This window comes from Numida meleagris, chromosome 1 (assembly GCF_002078875.1).
Source record: "Numida meleagris isolate 19003 breed g44 Domestic line chromosome 1, NumMel1.0, whole genome shotgun sequence".
NCBI classification, from domain to species: domain Eukaryota; kingdom Metazoa; phylum Chordata; class Aves; order Galliformes; family Numididae; genus Numida; species Numida meleagris.
This window is the reverse complement of record NC_034409.1, coordinates 113,069,270-113,088,511: the sequence shown is the minus strand read 5'-3', so window position 1 is coordinate 113,088,511 and position 19,242 is coordinate 113,069,270. Positions and strand designations below refer to the sequence as shown.

The window sequence follows — 19,242 nt, the reverse complement described above, 5'->3', positions numbered from 1 at the left end:
ATCTAACATTTGCAATACAGCAATAAAACCATTATGAAACAGCAATTTCTTGTATAAGAGGAGTATGTTAGATAATTAATGCATAGATAAACTATATTATTACCACAAAAAAATAAACAAGGATATTTTGCATTATCTTTGGACAGCGTAGATAAATTTCAACAGGATTGAATTTTGTCTACAGGTGTTTATTTATAGCATTTCTTAGAAACAAAGAATGTATTCTATTAAAAATTGTAGAAAAAGAAAAATATGTTGGTATTCCAGTTCTAGTGAGTGATCCTGCCTACCAAGTAATGAGCTGACATGATTGACAGAATACAGGTAACAATGAATTTAGTTTTGTTATTGGTTGTTCTTCAAGAAATACCTCCTTTAGCTCTCTGAGGAAGGTGACAACTTTTCATTTGTGAGAAACATGCAGTTAACAGAAAAGTTGAGAGTGTAGGATTCACCTTAGATAACAGTGCTCAATGTAGAGCTCCGTATTATAACAACAGGCAATTCTCTGGGTAATGCTGATGCTCAGTTTTTAAGAAGTGTTTTTTGAACTCTGAGACAAGTGGCCAAAAAAAGGCTAGGCATGAGAAAGGGAAAAGGAAAGGGGAGGATTACCTTTAAGGCTATTTCAGACTACCATTTGTGAAACTTTAATTATATAAGCATGCTGTAATACAGACAGATTTATATAATTAAAGTACAAACTTTAACTTACAAACAGCAAGTAGTAAAACATTGGTTTTAGGTCCCTACGGTCTTCCTTAATAGAAACGCATGAAAAACCTGACACAACAGGAGAGTCTGGTGGGAACTAAGGTTTAGAAAAGCCCAAACCCCTGTCAGTCATTCAGTGGTACGTGATAGTATGCGAACCACTGGTCACTGCATGTGAACTCTTTTACAAATGAAGTTGCTGCAGTGCAGAAAAATGTGAGAAGATTTACTTAAAATGCTTTATTTGAAATCAAGCATTTCAATCATATAATTAGTGCTTTGGTATAAACTGAGAGCACAAATGCCTTTACAATTCATATTTTTATATTCAAAGTACTTAGCATAACTTCTGAAATAGATAACAAATATATTCCAGATTAATATTTAAAAAAAAGGATAAGAATTTACTAAAAGATGGTATTAAGTTAGCAAGATAGTATTGTATATATGCATGCATACACACATTTAATCATGAATTTTTGGTGTCACTTGATAGTAAAAAAAATTTACCTCTTGCAGGATTGTATTTTGTAAATGTTTTTAAAGTCTTTGCTTACAGTTTAATATGCAGCAAACAGAGCGACAATGTGGCCTTAGGAAGACACATCTAAAGTCTTCACAATGAATATAAAAATAAATAGAAATGTTTTCTTCCTACATATCCTTTGTATTATTATCAAATGATCTCTGAAGACATTGATTTAACCTACTTCATGATGAACTTTGCAAAGTGAGAAAAGACATTCATCTCACACTTTCCACATCTACATAAGTTTTTACCCAGAAGATGATATTCGTTAAGTCCTTCAACTCCTAATAGCTTTTAAAAATAATACTACTGGCGCCTCAAGAATTCTCAAGAATTACATTTATTCGCTACAGCACTTAGTAACATTATAAAAGTTACCTCTTTTGAAGAAGATAGGCCAGCTGTTTATCTTTTGATAAAATGAGTAAAAATGTATTGACATTTCTGATTTTAAAGACAAATTTAGAAATGGATATTTAAATTTTGTATCTAGAGTAATAACATTCAGGAGAGTCTTCTATGGAATAGATGATTTTTTTTTTTCCCAAAAGTAAGCATCTGTTTAATGTTAATTAGCCAAAATAATTTATACATTTTTAGCACAATGTTGCTTTGAAAGCAGAAATGGGTATAGACTCAGAGTTCATATCTGAGGAAAAAAAAAAAGAGCATGGTAAATAGGACTGGTGTCGCTTTTCTGATTCAGAAGCTCAAGACTTGTACAAGATGGTTTGCTTTTATTACCCCTAACTGGAAGCATCACAGCATCAAAAACATCACAAATGATACTAATAGATGCTTTGTGGGCTTATGTTTAAGAAAGTGAAACCATGTGTTCCTCCCTATTGGTTTATACAGAAACATGCTGCTTAAGTATATTGGTGTTTAACATGCTGTAGCACACAGAAGATTATCCAGAAAGATCTTAGGAATAACACATACTTCGGAAATTTCAAAAAATAAGAGAATAATTTCATTCTACTTCATCTCACTAATGCAAATGTGATATCTGTCAAACGTTGCAACTCATTAGGAAATGTACACTATTTTCTTGTTTTTCCATGTCTAGTAGCAACATGGCCCCAAATCCACAAATAATACCATGCTAAACATCCAATTTATCTATATTTGACTTTCATATATTCATTATGTTTGCTGTCATTTATTGTTAAGCTTAAAATACACCTGCAAAATTGAAAGTAAAGTAAAACACAAAGCTCGATTCTAGACTGTATAAAAAACAAAGAATCTTATGTCTTCAAAATTTACTCAAACTTGTCTAAAAGGAAAAGAAGAACAAATAATCAGTACTATGTCACAAAAGCCCTTGATACTGTGTAATTACTGCCTGGCTGCTTCAAAAACATTAGGAAAATTGTAAATTTTTCTTTGAATAGACTTCAGATTGAGAAATAGTTTCAAATGAGAATAAAGAACATACTGCAGTAGAAGAATATTTATTAATATTTTAAAAGAGAAAGAAAAATGACAGTATTATTAACAAAAAGATCAATTGCATATTTCTCTACAGGAATCCAGAAAGAGCATGAAACAGCGTTACTAACCACTTTTACGATGTTTTAAACCTTCAGAATATTGCAATACCACCAAATAATTTATTTTTACAATATTCCTATGAGATAAGTCTGTACATAGGGAAATAGAGCAGATGGAAAATTAAACAACTTCTCTGGTATTTCTAAACTGTGGGAAGTGGCATGATAAAAATGGTCTCTGTAAAGAACCAAATCCAAATATAACATCAATCAGGGATTTACTGCACTGCAAACTTCCTTTTCCTGATGCTGTGCTGCTGTACCTATTTATTCAGATCACTTTACTGTGTGTGGGGAGCGCTTTCTCAAGAACCTTCTGCTCTCAAGAATTTCACTTATCTAATTTTAATTTTGGTCTTATAAATTCCAAACAATAGATATGTTGAAGAATAAATAAATAAACTCTTAGAATTTAAATTAAAAAAAAAAAGCAGCAATTAAAATGAATCAAATCACTCCTAAACTGTAAAAAGAAGTTCATGTAAAACACCTGCTAAAAAGCCAGTATCACACCACAGCAATATTCACCTCATTTGAATCTATTTTCTTTGAGGTCAAAACCAAAGTCAGCACAAGTCTGCGGCGATATTCAGGTTGGCACAAGTTTAGCACTAATTTTCCAAATTTAAAAACTACTGTATCAAAATAAAAAATCACATCAGATTAGAAGAGATGTGTTAGCCTAATCCTGATCTGCTAGCATCTCTTATCTTACAGATAATAAATAATAATACACTTCAGTTTACGGTAAATCATTTCATTTTCTCTTACCTACAGTAAATGAACTTTTCATTGATTGCTGAGGTTCACAGAGCTATTATAACACACCTTTTAAATTACTTCAACTAACTAAACATCAGGAAAAAAAGTATATGTCTGTTATGTTTCCTTATGTCTTATGATAGCCTCCAGTTCTTTTTAACAACAGTCATTAGGATGAGTTACAGTACAGCATGTAAAGTGGAACATACCTATTGTATGAAGCTGATAAAACGACTGAAAATTGCTTTTGTAAGTAGGCTGTAGAACCCAGTTCCTAATGTGGTCTGTCTTTTAACATGTGAAATCTATTGTACTCAGAATAACTTTGAATTTCTATAGCTTTAAATCAATACAGACAGAAAACTGCAGTATATGTATCCAAAATGAATTGGAAAGAAAAAGGTGGAAATAACATTGACATTCTTATTAGGCTAAAAATGCTTTAGTGTATACTTTCTTGTTTACTTTATTTTCACAATCTGTAAGAGAACTTTATTTTCATAGCTAACCAACTTCATTCCAACGTAAGAGAAACCAGAAAGAAGTAGTAAATAACAGATCAGATTTTCTTAGAGTTCCATAACACACATAAAACCAGCTGCATTTTTGAATATGCAAATATTTCCTAGCTCTTTAACTTCAGAAAAAAGGAAGGGATTACAAGAAAAAGAATAATTAGTTCTTACTAGGATGGCTTCCTTAACTCTCCCGTATTTGATCTCTGTGATTATTCAATTTATTAACTGCTGTAAGAACTTAAGTGTCTTTCCCATTTGAATAACAAGCTGGAAAAGGGGACACAAAATAATACAGATTCCCACACAGAGAACAGGTAGGCCTTTAGAACCTGACATCACTCTGCAGGAGCATGCTCCTACATCAGATATACAAGCAACAGTTCTTCTGCCATGAAGTTAACAACACTATTGACTTCGGAACCCAAAGATATTTTCATCTTCCTCTCGGAAATTCAGAATTCAGTAGGAAATAAAATTGATGTTCTCTCAGAGAGAAAAGCTACTATGGCAGTCACTTGGTAGGAACAAACCTCTGTTCCCCAGGAAACTGGAACAGCAAACTGCATCAGGGGAGTGTTAGAGTGGGAGTTAGGAAAAAGTTCTTCACCTGAGGGCAGTGGGCATGGGGCAGGTTCCCCAGGGCAGCAGGCATGGCCCCAAGCTGATGGAGTTCGAGGCGTGTTTGGACAATGGTCTCAGACATAGGGTTTGGATTTTGGGTAGTCCTGTGTGGGGCCAGGAGTTGGAATCCATCATCCTTATGGGTCTCTTCCAAATTGGGATGTCTGTGATTCTAAGCATATCTGGGCAGCAGGAGTCTTTAGTTGTCTTTGCGGTGAGGGGCAATCCTTACTCCCTCCAGGAAACACAACCATATGGAGTATAAGTTGGAGCAAAATTAAACCACTCATACCAAATAATAAGACTGAGTATAACCCTTTCCTACATGTAACTCTATCCTAGCATATAATTTCATAATTATCTTATTTAGTAAATTTTAGTTAAACAATGCTGCCAAATAGGAAGTTTAGGAATATAGATGTATTATCCATTTATCATATATTTTCCTATTAGCAGTAGGAACATATAGTACACTCTTATTCATAATCTCCATGTCCTCATTTCCTAGATAGAAAACAATGGTCACCTTCAAAGTTCAAATTAAGCCATAGAATAACAAAATATCCATGAAAATAATTAGTTTCAAATGTTAACCAACAGCAATGCAAAACACATACATTTTACTATAACTTGGCCCAAAATAAATTTTTAAAATGAAGTCATCAGCACTGTTTTATTTCTGTGCTGTGCTTTGCACATGCTGGGAAACAGCAACTTATCTTCATACTGCTAGTAAATTTGCTTCTTAGAATCTTAATAAATAGTAGCTGCTAGCAATACACACAAAAAATGAAACCTTTATACACTTATTTGTTTCTGACACTGTCATGTTCATTCAATCGCACAGAAAGAAGCATAACTTCATTTTCTTACATGTAAGAACATTTATCAGTATTGTTGATAACATGAACATGGACTTTAAATAACTAGCAACCTATAAGAAATTGTGATAGGTAATTTAGCATTGCATAATACCTTGTTAAATGTAAGAGAATTGGATCACTTATAACCAATAAACAAATCCAGGAAAAGATGAACATTTGATCCCCAAACTGATGGCTATACTATCATTTCAAATGAAAAACAAAGAAATCAAACTGTAGCATTCATTTTCCAAGATGCTTTCCTATCCACCCCACTAATAATAACAATGGCAATTGTAATAGTTTAAACCGTGAACTCAGACTAAGTTGCATTAACATGCTGAAATTTGATGCCATCACAGGTAATCCGTGAATAATTATTACTCAAGGCAAGCTACATTACATGAACCCTAACCTTGTTATGACTTTGTCTTTCTGCACTTTCTAGGCCCATCTGTTTTTCTCTTCACTTGATCAACCAAGCTTAGAAGACCTACACTTTTCCTGGTGGTACAGAAAATGCTCACAAATTATAGCCATGTCACTCCTCTCCAATTTTTTTTTTGTCTATATAGCACAACAAATTGATTTGCTGTGGCAGTAAACAGTGAATTGGTCTCTACGGTGTCTAGTAATTAGTTCTAATGCTAGCAGACAAATTAAAAGGCAGCAAAACAAAATGTCTCCATCAGGCACTTATAATAACCTTCATAATACATACAGTAGATGTTGTGAAGACTAAGGTGGATAAATGAGGACAATGCTGATTTTGGCATCCAGCTTACTTTCAGATAATCTAGCTCATCCCTCTCGGCTGACACCAGACCAAGAATATTATTAAAGAGTAATAAACTCCTTCCAGCAAACCTCTGATTCCATGGTTCACTGGTCTCAGACCTAATCTATCAATCCATTTACTGCACACTAAAAGGTAAGAAACCCATTACAGATCTGTTATATACCCTGGCAGGTGGTATATGACAAGAACTGAATTCATCACAAACTCCAGTGCCTAGTACCTCTTTGTATGCTTTGAAGCCCTAGGTGGTTAGCTTACTGGGCTATCACAGCAGAAGATACTTTGAGCTTTGAAAATAAATGAAAATTCTTGATGTAAAGGCATACAAATGGTTATAAAACACTTCATTTTTCATATTACTAAGAATTCACAGAGATAGTGTTTTTTTCATTTTTACAAGAAATACTGGCTTTGGTGAGGGCATAATAAGTAAAACCAGGCTAGAATTTAAAAGTCATACTTTTAAATGTGGACTTTAATCTTCATTCTCTGCTTAAACTATGTTTCAGGTAGCAGCCTGTTAGAATCACTATTCAATAAAGGTGTCTAAGGAAATGTCATTTAAAATTTATTACTAAGTAACAGAAGAAAAATTCTTCATGTATCTATTCTCAAGGTCATCAGCACATGATATAAACATCTAAAAGCAAAGACAATACCGAATCAAAAGAAAAAAAAAAAAGTTATTTTATGTGACTGCAATTCCTTTCATCCTCAATTTCTTTTTTCAGCTTATTTCCACTGCTGTAGGGCAACAGTTCCTGTGACTGTAAAAAAAAAAAAAAAAAGGTTTGAACATGATTTATTTCAAATATGCCACCTTGAAGGTTAAGACTCACAGTGCTGTCACCCTTTCCACTGTTCAGCAGATCAAGGCAGAACAAAAATTCGTCATACTCTTAGGAGATATTTGGCTACGTTTTCAACTGGTAATTTTCAATTATCACAGCTTCACTGAAGTAAACAGAATTACTCTAGCACATACCAGATAAAGAGCTGCCTTACCATGTAGATTTTATGTTTTGAACAAAGTATCACCCTGCAAGACTAGAGAATCAGAATCAGAACATTGTTACATGTTCCTTTCTAGTATAGATGCCGGAAAGCAAAACAAATAGCTGGAAACAAAAGGATGCAATCATAAGATATACTCCATGATGGGAACGGAGGGACAGAAAAGCCCCAGAGAAATCTCTGTGCTGATGAGGTTTGTCCACTGTGCTTTGAGGAACAGAAAAAAAATATACCCTCATCAAATCAACTGACTGCAGAACCATCCTCCAGTGACCTACTGAAGATCGCTTGCGGTTAGGAAGACAAGGTATGTCTCTCTGTCAGGCCTGTAGACTTCCCACGATACCTGATTTTCCTACGGACCGAAAAGTTTCATAGCTGGAAGTAACAAAATTAATTCCTTCAGCTATATAAAAACTAATCTTATTGATTTTACATCTCCAATATCCAGAAAATTGAGTTTTCCTGCACAAGCTGTGAGAGCTATGCAGGAGAAAAGAATATATTGGTTTTTGTTTTTTTTTTTTTCTTTTTTTTCAGTTTCCAAAAGAACACAGAGAAGGAGAAGAAAGGAGAAAATGTTTAGTATTTTCATACATTTTCGGAGAAGTCTAATGACAGAAAAAACAAAATGAACTTTTTTTTTTTCACCTTGACGTTTCAAGATCACCTGAAAAATAGAACGACTTCAGAGAAACATTTGAAAATCTCACTTTACGTGTAAGGATTTGAGTCTTGTAGTTTTCAAACTCAATTTCTGTTCATTAAAAAATGAAATGCATTTTCCACATTTGTTAAATTCAGCAACTACAGGAGAGTGAGAACTTTTCAATTTTATACCTATCCATATGTAGATAACTCAAATTGAAATAGTGCACTTCAGTAACAATCAAAAAGGAACATTTAATTTTCTGGGTTCAGCCTCTTTTAGCAAGAAATGGAAATATTCAGGTGGTCAACTCCAAGTCTAAAGTCTTGCCAGAAGCATTACTGAGATCTGCGGCAACTTTTAAAGAGAAGGCTTCACTATAAACAGTAGCTCATTTCATCCAAAACTCAACAGTATTTACAGTTATTTGGGTTGCTCTGTATATAAGGAACCCAGAACATTTCTATATTAGCAAGGAAGAAGTGAAAATACAAAGTTTTTAGATAAATGACAAATCAGTAAAAGCGTTAATTCAGAGGCAAATTACAGGTTTTGTAAGAATGGGTTTCTGCCATTTTACTGAATGACAACAAAAGCCAACACATACATTTTTTGCCTGAAAGTTAATGATTTCTCAGTACTACAGAAGAGATATTCAAACCACGGTGCCTAAATTCAGCTACGTATGTCCTTACACCAGCTAGAAAATAGTACTAATTTGATCTCAAAGTTTTCTGAATTTATATATATATTTATATATATATAATAAATATATTTATATATAATGAATTTATATATATATAATAAATATATTTATATATTTATATATATATTGATTTCAGAAAGCCATTCTGTAGAGAAAGAGATACTTCTGCCCAAGCGCCTAAATAATGATTTATGTGCCCAGCTCCAAATTTGTAAATGTGATCAATATTTATTATCCATTTTTGCTTGAGTCATTAGCTAGCATTCTAAAACTTGCCAGACTATTTCTGTTAAGAAGAAGAAACTAATGAGAGTTCCACATCAAATAAATGCCTGTTTATTTACCTGGACTGCACTTGAAATACCAATTCTGGTAGCACAGTTGAATGTAGTGTTCTTGAACACAAATTCTAGCTTGTCTTTTCAGTAAGGCACTCAGAAAAAGATCTGTTTTCTCACCTTTTCTTCCTAGAGCTAAACACAGCTTAAACTTTTTTCCTCCCCTCCTTAGCATCCTAGTGACTGTGCCATCTACCTCACAAATCCTTCAGTTGCATTTTCTAAATTCTACCTATTTCTCACCAGACTGATCCATACCTTGGATGGTGGTCCTTTCAATAGTGCTTTCTACAATCTCTGCTACGCACTATGTCAACAATGAAGTACAACAAAATCCTGCCTTTTCTTCATGGGTATGGAGATCCCAAAAAGCAAAATGAATGGGATTTTGCTGCACAGGAACTTAGAGCTCACAGCTGGAAACATCGTAGAACGTGAATGAGTAGTTGAAGCTTCTATCTCAGGATTTGGGAGAGAACTGGGAAGTGTTTCTAGAAAAGCAATCAGCCATTCACTACTGCCTCTCACACATCTGAGTCACAAAAGGTGGAATATTTGCTGTACCCTTAAAACAACCAAGCTACAAAAATGGTGCTCTGCGCCCTCTTCTTAAGCAGCAGTCCTGTAATTTAGGGAGTTAATTTGGATGCAACATCATCACTTCAGGCACTCATTGTCTCATGTTATTATTGTTTCTCACAGCAGTGTGTGGCATACATTTTCTTTCAGCAGGTTCATTATGTGTACAAATGTCTCTGCAGGTTCATCCAAAGAAAAATAATGCCCACTAGAAAACATACAATGCAAATATTTGCTGCAGATTAAAATTTTATACCACAGTTATATCACTAATATGTCTAACCTTTAACAAGCGACGGCTAGCCTCCTTCAGTGTACTCTCAAGCTTATGTTTTCTTTCTGGGTTCAGTGATGCACTTCCAAGTGCTGTTCCTCCAGTTTCATTTAATCGTTTCAGTATTCCCTTGTGTGGCAGCAGCTCTTCAACTCTTAACTGGAACAGACAAATACAGCAGTTAAGATGAACTGTGGTGGAATTTTCAGCTCTCTTATCTTCACCCTTATCGATTTATCTATCAGCTGAAGGAATAAACTCAATTCAAGACAAAATAGCCAAAGCTTTCTGAATATAGAAGACTAATACTCCCCCCAAAAGAGACTGTATTAGAGAATTAGGTCTAAAGAGAGTCTTAAAAGATCAAACAAGGGGATTCTCGGAATATTAATTACTGTCGCATGACAAAATCCCACTTCTTGACACTCAACAGCTCATGTATCCAGATTTTAATTCTCTTTTAACATAGTTAAAAAAAAAAAAAAAAACAACACTTTGGAAAGGGGCTTCTCCATACTCTGTGCTGTGAACATAATCACTCAGATGGTATGCAGTGAAAAGTCCTCTAGTCCAATCACCAGTTCATATACACTCAAAGACACACAAAGTACAGCCAAAGGAAGCAAGGCATAATCTAAATTATGTAATCATCACTTCTCCATCAAGTATGCAGTTACTGCAAGGTTAATACGTCGAAGTAACTTCATATATGAAGTAAGGATAACGTAACTAAAAGATACAATTTTTCAACATTTTTATTATTAATATTAATAACACAATCTAGCAGGTATTAAATGACCCACAGTGCAATCTGATGCATTATTTTTTGATGCATTAGGATATATTTTCTTGTATAAATCCTAAAGAAAAAGAATGTAAAAATGAGCTATAAATCGAAAATGCTAGTACCTTTAATTTTGGACAATTTGTCATCTTGGAATTATACAGTTGGAAAATATTTGTGTATAAATAAAGAATGGGAAATTCATGGATCTAGAACATCAATTCAAACTTTAAAATAGTGTGTGCAAATGATAAGATGGATTTAACACCCATAAAGACTTTCGTTTGTCTTCATTCTGATATTCTTGACAATGGAGGTAATGCCTCACAAAATCTCTGTCCAGTTCACAGATACTTTATACTTAAGAGACAGAAGCATGAACTTAGCGTATGATTAAGCCTTACTTTCCTCAAAAACTAGGCACGACTATTAGTTCTATTTTTATTTATTTAGAAACAAACTTGATTTTTACTAAAGTTTTTTTTCCACATTTTGTTAAAATAAGTATACTAGAAAGTCAAACCATTTATTTTCAGATTCTTTAATGCTATATTCCATCACTTGCTGAATTTGTTCAACTTGGATTGACATAAAGGATAAGTAGTCTTTATCTTCAAGAGAGGACCAGAAACATTTTAGATATGTTACCCACATATATTATGTATCTTTCAGCTAAGGTTTAATTTACTATTGAACAAGTTCTTACATACATTCTATTGGAAGCATTTCAAAACTAAACAGAGCAATTCCTATTGCATATATTCATGACTAGTATCATAGACTAAAACCTCTAACATCTTCATTAAATTATTACAGGCTAAAAATATACATTTAATATTCTGATCTTATATTTTTAGAAATAAAATGTATTTTAAAAGTCAAAGTCCAGTTTACTCTAGAAAACGATGAAGCACTACTTTAAGCAGTTGATACTTACAATCATGCATGAATTTCTACATACTCTTGTGAAATACTGAATATAATTTCATTACTGGGTATTCGTAACGTATTAACAAGACACCTATAGGAATAGTTTTACAGATGAAATTGTCATGTTCAAATACCAGAAACCTGAACTAAGAAATAACGATGAAAATGATAGTGATTCATTATTTATTGACAGGATAGGAGTTTCCCTTTCACTACATTTTCCATTACTTCTCTGACTTTTGTATGGTTAGTATATATTTCTACCTGGGCTTTCAAACTGAAAATAGCATTTAATTTTCCTCAATGCAGAAATGATAAATTAAAAAATAAGAGAAAGAATAAAGTCCAAAATACCTTTACTTTGCCAAGGCAGTCTCTTAGCTGGTCTTCATTCCCTGGTTCAAGGGGAATAGCAATGATGCTCTCTGTTTCCTCTAACCATAAAATCAGCTTGTTCAAGTCTTCTTGAAATTCTGATAAAATGTTCTTTTCTTCCTCTATCCTGTAATAAAAACATTAAATTAATTATTCTGTGCATTCTGAGAGAACTAACGGCATGGAAACCCAGTGTCAGAAACTGAGGACTCCAGCAGCAAACTTTACCAAAATGGATCTGTAGAAAGTGCCACTTAAACCCATTAAAACAGAGTGTGACAATGGTGACAATGCAACATACTTTGTGTAAAGCATTCCTGTACAGATCCAAAAAAATTATGTTAGGCCTGTAGGCCCTATGAAGAAATAGGATCAGATTTATCTCACTTCACATTAGTTGTCTGTTTGGTCTATGCCTACAACTCAGCTGTTGATTCTCTTAATACAAGTTCTTTTCATTGAATAACAGTTGTCACATGAATGTTACAATATATGTTGTAATAAATGATTATAATAAGAAGAAACAACTTTAGCTGTATTTTTCTTCTATTAATTAAAGGGAATCCGGATGACTAACTAAGACATAAGCATTGCAGGTATCTGAAGTCAGATATACCACTTTCACCGCAACTGTATGAATATATGGAGATCTATACTTTTGTGCCCAAGTTTCCCAAAGCTATCAAGATACATAAGGAAACCATTTCGAAGGCAGCAAGAAAGAGCACTGGCAGAATCTGAGCCTGTTGGGACTAACATTATGCATGGATCTGTTCCGAAGGAGAAAAATTAGGTTAAAATAAAACAACATGTCATTTATCATTGAAGCTAATTCACAAAGCTAAGGATACATCTGTACGGAAAGATTAAATAAAGTTTTCTCATTTGTGTTTTTTTTTTGTTCTTTTTATTTTTTGAAGTTATTTAAGATCAAAGCAAAAGGCACAAAAACAGTTTGTTATTATTGTTTCAAAGATCCAACTGAGTTTGAGAGATTAGGCCATTTATTACACATAATAAGATGTTGTATTAGTATTTGGAGAATATAACTACATCACAGTGGAGAATCAAGATCAGCATTACTAACATACAGTTTCTGAATGTTTTTTTTTTTAAATGTATTAACATAGAATGGAAATTTTTTTAACTGTCTGGTGTCCCATACTTGCCACTTCTCAGTCCTGACCACCAGGTCAGGACACTCAGAACATTCTAAGATGTCAAACAGAACAAAACCTACTTTAAACTATAATATCTTTTATTTATAGGATAGATTATTTAAATAATTATTTTTTTTAGGAAACTATTTTTTCTGATGGCTGACTTGAGTAAAGAGTTCTTTGGAAATTATATACAAATGAGTTCCAGGCAAAAGAGAATCAGTAAAAAGCATCAAGTTTCACATCATCTAATGAGAAAAATACTGAAAATAACTGTTATTTGACACACCTGCATGTGTGTGTACATACAGAATATGAACAGCTAAGAAAGTACAAACTAAAAGCTTTTATTCAATCAGAACAGGCATGATGAAATTTGTACATTCAAATCCCCTGAGTACTTCTCCATACATTAATAAATCCACTTTATTAATGAAATCTTGCATGGCATTTTTTCCAGTGTAATTTCCATAGAAGAAAGTATTCAACTGTTTTTTAAGTGTGCTGCATTAAAAAAAAAAAAAAAAAAAAAAAAAAAAAAAAAAAAAAAAAAGACTACTGAATGTGCAAAATTCCTTTTAAGTAGTATCTTCATTACAATATAAACTGGAAGAATTCTAGTACGGTGAGTGGGGAAAATTCTAACAGTGATATGGGCATAAACTCATCAGCTGAATTAAATTTCATTTCATAGCAAAAAGTATTGTCTGATTTCACAGTATAAACAAAAAAATCTCATAGATGAAGATTCTTCAGGAGGGGAAAAAATCATGCTGTTGGAATTCTGACTCTTCTAAGATAAAAACAGGAACATACTGTTCAATTATTATTTTACACAGCACCTAAATTAGCAAACATTAATTGAATTTATCTGCCTTGCATCTTATTGATGTTTATTGCATCTCCTTAACAAGACCGCTTAGTAAAATCAGAAGTGCTCTGCTGATGGATGAATATACACTCTAGAGGGTCTACGAACCTCTCTCTGAAGTAGTATGTTAAAAAACAGCATAAACGACCATGGACAACAATGTACACCAGAATTCACTATCGAGCTCCTATATCCACCACCTGACTGCACTAAGTATACTACATCTTGAGAAGATAGATATGGAAAATATGATAGCCACCCACAAGCGTGATACAGTTTATAGGTGTCTTTCCTGGATGGCAAAAGCCAGGTAAAAAGACATCACTACAAAGGTGTTCACACAAAGTGCTTCCATTCAATTTATGACAACTGAACACTTTCAGAAAATATCTTCAGCTTCTGCCCTAAATCCATTTTTCTTTTTGTGGTCAAAGTAATTAAGAGTGCAGCAACTGCAACAATATATACAGTGAATATCTGAGATAAGAAAAATCTTGCTATAGAACAGTATCGTACACTGATGTTTCCAAATAATTATGAACAAGTAACTCATACTTTCAAAGTTTTTCTTCACAGTACAGCTTAAAGATGTTTCCTATTAACATCTAAAATATGAAGCATTACTTCTTCGTTTACCTTCAAGTTTAATGCTTTTTGTTGAATTTATTTAAGCATGTAGTACCGATAATAATGAATGGTATATTAAAAACTCTCTATTTACAATTAAGTGCTAGATATTTTATTTCCTGAGTCAATTCAATGCATTTAGATAAGAAAAAAACACTAAGTTCTACTTGAAATATTGGTTGCAAGTTATAAATATTCTTAATAATGTCTTCAGGAAATGGAATTGCAATGATTATGGATGAAAGAAAATCATTTATACAGAAAACCAAGTGAAAAATGTATTACTAAGTATTATGAAGTCAAATAATAAATCATGCATACAATCATAATAAATATACACAGTTTGTATAAAGGAGATTAATAAAAACCAATATAAGTTTAAATGGAGGAATTTTTTTTTCATAACTTGGCTGGTTAGGGAAGTGATTCTCATTCACGTACACTGTACTTCACAAATGACAAAATCATCAAACTAAATCATAATTTTGAGGATAGAAGAGGAAAGCTTGGTAGATGAGGCTTCCTACAGGAATTGCTGATAGTGTAAAGCCATAAGAAAAGCTGACACGGTAAGATGCAGTGTAGATGAGACATTTTCAGCTTGTTTTTCCAATTTTTACCAACACGAGAGTAACAAATCAAGTCTACGTGACTAAATTTTATGACTCTGTTCATACAGTTTTGTCACATACTTTTGTTACCATTTTATAATTTGTTACATACGCGGTTGTATGTTTATAATACAAGAAGTTATCTGATCTACACTTCACCATTATATTGCATGTACCGATGGACGGGATAGAAGCCCACCTGGAGCAGGCCAAGGTGCTATGCTCACGCACCTCCATGAGTGGGACAGGACTGAAGAGAGGAATAAGGAAGGGCGTGGGTGAGCCTGGCCTTCCTCCCTTCCTGTCCCTGGCTGCACCAAACAGAAGCATCAGACTGCTTGTCTAAGAAACGTATGTGTGCTGAGCATTGTGCTCTGTCACTCTGACATACATTCACTGACTGAGCAGCACCATACCCTGCCCTGGTCATCTTTGACCACTGTGAGGCCTTCATAGACAAATGAGTGCTCCACAGCCCCTGCAGCAAACCTGCCCATCCCCTACCTGACTTTGGGAGGGATGAGGGCAGATGAGGATAACTGGGTATGTTGTTCAAGATACATCTCATTCATAATATGAGAAAAGTATCTTACAATTTTCACATATGAATGTCTTATTTTATAAATTCTTACTTCATGTACTCATATACGAGCACAGGGGATTTTCAGAAATCTGACCAAAACAACACGTGTTCCATAAAGGTCTATTTTTTTTTTTTTTTTTTTTTTTACCTTAGTCATGAACAGCATGTAGGATAGTAATTAAAAGATCCATTGCAATTAATAGAAGCTGCAGGTGCACTTCATAGTTTACTTTACTATTTACTCTTGGCCTGTTAGAACATTACTACTATTGTAAATGACATCCTGCATGACAAGTATCATACTATGCAAGCCACAAAAATAAAACACACTTTCCATTAGCTGATCAAATCAATAACATAAAAATTTTTAACATGATGACTGCTTGTACCTTTAGAACAAGTTGATTTCTATCACCGTAATAACATTTGGAGCATCTGATACATGTAATGCTAAGTAGTAAATTAAATGAAATAAAAAAAAAAAATCAGTTTTCCTAACAGTATTAAACAGAATCAATAACAAATTCTTAAAGCAGTCAACAAAATACCCCGGGGTAAATTTTTGACTAACAGTAATCCTTAATTATAATGGTTAACTATTAAATAAACATTAATTTCCTATTTTAAGCTTGAATTTTTCAATTACAGTTTCTAGAGGCCATATAAAATGCACACTGCAGCTCATGTATTTTTTTTCCCCACAGTCAATAATGTGATACAAGTACCATAGCATCCCATATAGTTTGAGAAACAGATAAGATAGTTTCGTTTGTAGCTGCACCCATGTGGTGTTGGATGCATTTGGGAGGTGTCAGCTACAGACAGAAAATACACATTCACAGGAGTAACGCAGATTTGCACTTGCTTGTGACTTGCACTTTATGGTTAGACTAAATGATCTTAGTGGTCTTTTACAACTGTAGTGATCCTATGAATAATGTTTTGATGTTCTTTTCTAAATATTCAGCTGTTGAATTTGTATTTGCAGTTATTTCCAAAGTAAGGGATTAGTCCACTTAGCAGTTTTTACTGAGAATTTAAGAAGCCACTAAAATAGTAAGCTGACAGTTCAGTGAAAATATTTACAAAGAAAGAATGAATTTTATTTATTTCTCCAGGGAATATGCAAATGTGCTTTACCTGGGTAAGGACCTTTAAATAAAGTAATTGAAATGAAATGAAAAATATCACTGAAACTTCAGGAAAGCCAAATGTAAATATTAACCAGCAGCAACCTCAGCTACAACACTACATGTAAACAGAATGTAAATTTTTACCATAGTGATGTTTTTCTATTGAATTACTCTAAGAAAACTAAACAGTCAAAAGAAAAATCAGAAAATTCAATATGTAACCAATTTTAGGTTGGAAAGAAAATACATACACTTATTGATTTACCTGTCATGAAATCTCTTCATCTCTAAACCAGCTTTTAAACTGCAATAAGAAACTAATCACAGCCTCCCATATATTGAGCGTTACAGAGAAGGAAACCAACCTATGGCAGCTAGTGTGCAGTAGCAAAAAGTAAGAATACTTCAGTGAATGTAGGGTGTGAAAATTATTTAGATGTATATTTACCTTACAACAACTATTTCTAATTTAGAACAGAAAGCTTGTGGTTTTATACTCAGAGAAGTGTATGAAGGTATTTTGGTGAATAGCCTTTGTACAGTCATTGTTTCAGTAATTTCTTCAAACTTATTTGAATAAAGATCTGAATAGACAGTCTGCAGGTTCAAGCTCATTAAAAGTACAAATCTGTTGCAGCAAACGTAATGAAAAACTGTCTTCCATTCAACAGAATCCAATTTTTTAAAAAATATCTGATTATGATTTAATAAAAAAAAGTTAATCCTGAAACAGCTAAGAAAACTCCTGAGCACAAGAAACATTTATGAACCTTCAACACATGGAGTGCATACATAGCAGGAGCAAAGGCAGAGTACCACTCTGCAGCCACCACTCAGCTCTTGAGAGCCCACAAGTGCTTTAAGGCAAAGCACTGCCTACTCAAGCCATCCAAAACTCAAGTGTCCCACTAGCACAACTCAACAGACACAGAATAATAATGCCCAGTGCACACAGCCTTACACGACAGGAAACAAAAAGGCCAAGAGAGCTTCTGATGGTGCAGTTTACAAACTTTTGTTGTCAAAATTACTGCTGGAACATGAAGAAGCAGCAATGGATTTTTTTCCCACCCTCTCCTGTCTGCAGTTATTAAGGCTACTGCAACTTCTGTATCTCCAAAAATCTTTGTTTTTCTTAAGCACGGTTCCAGAGCATGAACTCAGACTTCTCCAAAACTTGCTGCTTGTAGCAAAACGCTAACAGAAACTCAATTAAATTCCCAATTTGCTAACTATCAGAGTATCAGGCTTTCAATCACATTTCACTTTATTCAACTGCCTGGTCTATTTTGAAGTTTTCAGTAAGATAAAAAGACTAGATGTGATAAAATTACATTCTCCTCTAATTCGTAACTGGATGGATTAGACTGCAAGATTAACATTAAACACTGAATAAACATTAAACACTGAATTCAAACTTCTACAGCTTTGAAACTCTTTGATAAATGCAACTGGAGGATAGCATTCTACACAAACATAACTCAAACATAACCTCTTGATCTTCAGTACCAAAGCAAGGAGATTCAAAGTTAGTCTTAAGTGTGTTTAGCCAGGGATCAACATTTGACCTGTTAAAAAATGAGAAGATTAAAATAAAAAATTTAAAATGCACCACCTTGCTTTTACTGAAGAATAGTACATGTTCTTCAAGTTGTTCTGAGTTGGTTTGATACTAAGCTAAGTGGTGCAGTTGACACAACAGGAAGAAAGGATGCCAACCAAAGGGAGCTGAGCAAGCTTGAGAAGTGAGCCCACATGAACCCAATGAGACTCAACAAGGTCGAGTGCAAAATGCTGCACCTTGATCAGGGCAATCCCAAATGCATGCACACAATGGGAGAAGAACTCATTGAGAGCAGCCCTGACAAGAAGGATGAAAAACCAGACATGAGCCAGCAATGTGCTCTTGCAGACCAGAAGGCCAACAGTATCCTGGACTGCATCAAAAGAAGGGTGGCCAGCAGGGAGAGAGTGGTGTTTGTCTCCATCTACTCCACCTGTGTAAGGCCCCATCTGGAGTACTGCACTCAGGCCTGGGGCTCCAGTACAAGAAAGTTACAGAACTGCTGGAGTGGGTCCAGAGGAGGGTCATGAAGATGACCAGAAGACAAGAGCACCTCAGACCTCACTGTGGCCTTCTATCCTTGAAAGACTGCTTATAAACAGGAGAGGAACCAACTTCTTACATGGGCATATAATGACAGGACAAAGGGAATGGTTTTGAACTAAAAGAGGGGAGATTTGGA

The 19,242-nt window shown here is 34.0% G+C and overlaps 1 protein-coding gene across 14 annotated transcripts in view; it reads right to left on the bottom strand.

Moving 5' to 3' along the window:
• The window catches only part of DMD (dystrophin), a 1,007,484-nt gene that overhangs the window by 369,686 nt on the left and 618,556 nt on the right, over window positions 1-19,242 (bottom strand). For all 14 annotated transcript variants that reach the window (XM_021408144.1, XM_021408061.1, XM_021408111.1 and 11 more), the window contains 2 exons: window positions 11,991-12,138; window positions 9,932-10,081 (listed from right to left, as the gene is read on the bottom strand). In XM_021408144.1, the coding sequence (XP_021263819.1) occupies window positions 9,932-10,081; window positions 11,991-12,138 (298 nt within the window). The remainder of the gene's footprint in view (window positions 1-9,931; window positions 10,082-11,990; window positions 12,139-19,242) is intronic.